Genomic DNA, 5,526 nt, shown 5'->3' with positions numbered 1-5,526 from the left:
CGCCACCAAATATCGCGAGACTTGCGTCACTGTGCGTCAGCACTCAGCAGCGCAGACACGCCCATTTCCTTCCTGGAACTCTTCATCTTTCTAAAAACATTCTGATTGTTTGTGATAGTGAACTCATTATTTCTTATAATCTCTTAAGATCTGTTTTTGTTATTAAGGAAACTGTCCACTGAGGAAGTCAAACAATCCCAGATACTTAAGGAAGTCTGGCGTTGCACTCTTTTACAGGAATAGTTAGCATAAAAACAATGACATCAATCATTAATAAAACTCTTATGACTCGTTCCAGAAGTTTACATATTAGACAGAACAACATCTACGGTTATTATTCACTTTATTCTATAAAGTTGTACATGCGGTCCACTATACACATCGTGTTCAAGTGTGATATTAATGTTTATATCGGGTAATTCTCCACATGTAGCAGTTTGGATTGTTTACATGCAGTGCATGTGAGATTTGGATATATAGTTGGTTATGTGTTATAAAGTAAGTATATAAAAGAAGCAACACGTGATGTCTTGTTCCTAAATATAAATCTGCCTAAATATAATTTTCTTGTCATTCGGAGTTGGAATGATATAAAGGTCAGTAAAGAGTGATGTTCATTTTTTAATCATTAATTAGCAAATAATTAAACATATAAGAATAAGCCTTGATTGATTTAAGGACACGCCGTGAATAGCGCCCCTAAGCGGTCACTCCATCAGAGTAAACGGTGTTTGATCGCGCCACCTGGCGGTGAAGGAGAAGAATGACGTGAAGCAATGCTCAGATTCATCTTCAGAGAAAACCACAGAGAGATTTGATTCATGTGATATCTTAAACTCACCTCGTATAAACAAAGTCTGAAATGAAGCGAGATTGGTGCTATTTGGAGAAGAAATATTACATTTAATGCAAAAATACTGCCACTGAAAGAGAGATTTAATATAAAAAGCCATGTTAAACCAAATCTGTGGGCTAAAAATGATAATTTGAGTATCTCAGACTCGCTTGGACAACTATTTTTTTTATCTTAATATTTATTCAGGCAGACATCACCATTATTATTGTTGTTAATAAATAGAGAAGAGCTACAAGAACCTGCAGAGGACAAAGTAAAAAAAAAAAAAGTAATGAATAAAATAATAATGAATAAAATAATAATTGTACATCAGAACAAAGAAACAGTCAATATCAAACCTCCATTGGGTTACTGATTTCAACAAAGCACTTTTTTGCTTTTATCCCTTTTTATATAGACAGTATATGTGCATAAGGTAAAATGTATGCATGTCTATATTATGCTATTTATCCAATTATCCAACAAAATAATAATAATAATATTAATTATATATATATATATATAATTTAATGTAGATCATATTTACACTAATTTCTTGGTCTATCAAACATAATTTTAAGACTCATTCAGGTGTAGGTCTTGAAAGATTAAATAATCAGATTTTTGATTTAGACATTTTAATGTTTACTCAGAACTTTAAAAATAAACAACAGGTTTCACTGATGTTCTATAATTGGAAATGTAATCGCCGTAGACATTGCTAAAAAGAAAGCTAGTAAGAATCAAGACAAAATCTGAAGAATAAGAACGACCAGAAATGTCTCTGAACAAGCAGTTTATCATTTATTTATAGACAGAAAATACAATACACAACACATATGATTTACAGTGGATGAATAATCACAACCTGCCCTCATGTGTCTATTTCCATTCACTCATTCACAACTTATGTAGTGTATTTAATACATTTAAATATTATTGTTTTGGTGTGTTATAATTACTATCACAGGGTTTGATGAAATGCGCAGAAGAGTGACTGATTGCCTTTGACTGGTTGGGAGAATGAGATTCTTATAGATGTTTCAAATCTACTAATTACAAAACTTTAAAGAGCTCACTCTGGGTGGTTATTTTTTGCCGAATCTTTGTGGCACAGCCATGCTCCATATCTGTCCAGGAACAGTCTCCCAGTCGCGAGACTGTATCCGTTCCTCTGTGGACAAGCCGCTCCGAGTCCCCCGACCAAACCTGGAGAGCAAAAGAATAACGTCAAAGTAAATCCTGTGGATATTTCTGTCATCTTTAAGGTAGAGAATATCTTACAGACCACACACAATCTTCCATGAAATGTTAAGAACGGTGTAAATGTTATGGTACTGACGAATAGGGGATCCAGTTATACACTGTGTCTTCTTTTCTACTGACAGTGACACAAACATCCCTCCAGCTGCACTCTACCACCTCTACAGCAGGACTTTTAGTGGAGTGTGTTTGAGGTGAGCAGTGTCTACGCCACATAAACTAACCACTGGGGTACCCCAGGGTTCGGTCTTGGGCCCCTTCCTCTTCTAACATTACTGAGATGTTTCACACAGCTGCTACACACATCTCTACCTGTCATGATCCCAACACATGGTCCTCTTGAGACCTTTCCTCTGTGTGCAAATCAAAACTCACAACTATAGGTTTTCAGTGGAAGGACTGAAAACAGCAGCTAAATCTACACTACACGTGTATTTACAGATGTATGCAGTTTTGTACCTTGTCGACAGTATTGTTTAAGATGGTAACTTTAAAGATGCGGTTAATATGTCATGCTCATTATGCCCTTGTAAAAAATAAGTGTGCTTCATTGTATTGAATCTTAGAAATAATGAATGAAAAAAGATGTTTCTTTAAACTGTGCTCACCGCTGTGGATGGTGCAGCACTGAAGGGTTGCGTTCGTATCTCTGAGAGCCGTGGAGTAAAGAGCGCAACATTTCCACCAGAAGACGATCCTCCAGAAGATGATCCATCTGCTCCTCAGTGGCCTGTTACACATCAGTGACAGTCAGCATCTCCCTCCTTCACCAGCACTCAACCTGCTCTTTGACTTTAAACTCTCTGGTCTGATATGCTATGAGTGAGTAAGGAAGCTTTCTATAAATGTATGAGAAATTTTACAGACAAAGGCATCTACCTGCTGCCATGCACTTCTGTACTTATACCATCAAACACAGAAAAGTGTGTGTCTCACCCCTGGACTCTCCAGCATGTTGTCTCTGTCTGTGTCCTCATGTGACTCCAGCACGCCGTCTTTGGGGATGGACTGACCCATATCAGTCATGACCAGCAGCACACCCAGCAGCATGAACCACACACCCGCTTCCATCACTACAGTACCACTACAGCTACTGGACCTGGTACTGGTTTAGTGGAGTGTGTGGGAGCAGATCTGGAGACTGGCCTTAAATACAGAGAGTGTTTGACCCCAGAGACACAAGAGGGTTTATCTGTGATGCTGGGATTGGTGATGGTCTGTATGATGGATCCCAGAGGAGATCAACACGCTCATTCATCCTCATTAAGAGCTCAGCAGATACACTATAGCCAGCTCCTGCTTTCCTCATATCTGTCAGGGAAAACGACCCTCTTATGACATGATCAGAATCACTAGAAGACTAGTGACTGAAGTCCTGGAGACTTCATCTGTTAACGTTCTCATTCATCTCAGCGACTGGGTATAAACAGCAACTCTTGAATGCTCATCAATGGAAGAAATATCCTTTTGCCCTCATGACGAGGTTGTTACTCACACACACACACACACACACACATACACTTGGATCTGCCATTAAAGTGCTGCTCATGTCATCAGGGACGAATCTACACAAGACTTCCATTAACCACCATGACTACAAATCGGATTACAGACTGAAGAGCTGATGAGTGTTTGAGGTTTGTCTTAATTAGGCCTCATTTGCAAGATAAGTTTGTTCATCACACCAAAATGACTAGAACTATGTGAATAAAACAATTATTTTTGCTGTAAATTGAGATTATTGGAGTGTTTTACAAGAAAATAGGGTCACACTTGAGTTTGGGGACCAGTTCTCACCATTAACTATGACTTTTCCTCAGTAAACTCCTAATGTGCTGTTTATTAATAGTTAATAAGGTGGTTGTTAAGTTTAGGTATGGGGTGGATTAAGGTATCTATATCTGCTCAATAAGTACAGTAACTACAGTAATCAACATTTGAAGTGGGTCAATACCTTTCATCAAAGTTTTCCTAAAACCAAAATGCGTTCTTGCCTTAGGACAACTTTGATTAACTTTTTTTGATCTACTTAAAATCTTGATTATTGTAGTAAATAATGAGAATTGGTCGTTAAAATAAAGTTTTACCAGAAAATACTATTTCAGTTTATTTCTAAGATTTCAAATGTTTTTCAGTGCAATGTGCTGTAAGCGAGAGACTCTTTCGATGCAAGCTTCTTCCAGCGAGCAGGAACAGGTTAGTCTCTGAAGCAGCTGCACTCGGTGTCTCTCAGGAGAGCACTTGTGTTTTAGAACAGATTTAGTGAAGACTGATGAAGCTTAACACTAGACTGGACTCTTAATAGCTCACCAGAAATGATCACTTAGCTGCTGAACCTTTAATGACTCCGAAATCTCTACAGCTGATCTCAAAGAGACATATAGGCTATATATAGTCCCATCACTTATGTGTACCCTGTGAAAAGACGTGTTTAGTTAACATACGCTTTGAAAAATTGGAACAGATTTGAATTCTTATTGTAAAATGATGAAACATTAGGTCATGAACATTGTCTCAGAAGTCATGGAAATGTATTGGTAAAAATGTGTATGGATCCTAATATCGTCCAATGGTGTGTTTCGGTATTCCAGTAAAGCAATGAAAGGGTCACTTTTGCCACTCTGAGCTTTCTTTAACATGTTTTTTATGGTTTGGGCTGCTCGTCCATTTGTGTGTCCTGGCCTGGACGTCACACAATTTTGCAAAGTCACTGAACTCTGTGCTGGTGCACTGTGGACCATGCCTCGTGAACGTGGACTTCACGGCCACAATTACACTCCAAGCAGTTGTGTCAGACAGTGGTCTGATTTCTGGGAATTTGGAGTAATACTCAACAGACAGTCAGTAATCTGAACCACTGAAATGGAACAGATCTCTGCCGAATTTTGACCAAGGTGTTCCTGGTATTGGATGTGATATCCTTAGCTCTCTTGGACTGCTTTGGGCATTGGGAAACAAATTCTTCAGTTTGGCAAATACAGAACATCATTTCATGTCTCAATTTGCTTGGAACATTGAGCTTTGGCCATTTAAAAATAAGTGCTTGTGAAACTCATTTCTTCTTTGAAAGTCCAGTATGCCTGAATCTGTTTCGGAACCACACATCTTTCTTTAGGCCATACATCCATCCTGTTCAGCTTCTTCTTTTCTTTGTGCACTTGACTACTTAACTTGAATTGTTTGATGCTAACAAGATTTTATATGATTTGACATCGTCTTGTCTGCCCTCACTTTTTCCAATGTGAGCTCTGCCTTACGCAACAGTCTTGCATGAACTTTTAATGGCACATGATTCTATCCCTTATAAGTGGTCTTTCATCTTGAGTCAAAGATCGGTGTCGTAAACAAATACGGGTAACACACAAAATTTCATTAGGCATGTTTAACTCGAACTCAGACAGACTGGAGTTTCATCATCTGTGTATTAA

The 5,526-nt window shown here is 38.2% G+C and overlaps 1 protein-coding gene across 1 annotated transcript; it reads right to left on the bottom strand.

Annotated features, from left to right (window-relative positions):
• Positions 1 to 1,672: 1,672 nt before the first annotated feature.
• Positions 1,673 to 3,218, bottom strand: npffl (neuropeptide FF-amide peptide precursor like). The gene is made up of 3 exons (XM_059538171.1): positions 3,035 to 3,218; positions 2,707 to 2,828; positions 1,673 to 2,044 (listed from the first exon to the last, which is right to left on the bottom strand). The coding sequence occupies exons 1-3, from the start codon at positions 3,167 to 3,169 to the stop codon at positions 1,924 to 1,926; spliced, it is 378 nt and encodes a 125-aa protein (XP_059394154.1). The 5' UTR covers positions 3,170 to 3,218; the 3' UTR covers positions 1,673 to 1,923.
• Positions 3,219 to 5,526: the final 2,308 nt, after the last annotated feature.

This window comes from Carassius carassius, chromosome 44 (genome assembly GCF_963082965.1).
Source record: "Carassius carassius chromosome 44, fCarCar2.1, whole genome shotgun sequence".
Taxonomy (NCBI): Eukaryota; Metazoa; Chordata; class Actinopteri; order Cypriniformes; family Cyprinidae; genus Carassius; species Carassius carassius.
The sequence above is the reverse complement of the archived record's forward strand: the minus strand, read 5'-3'. Positions and strand labels throughout refer to the sequence as shown.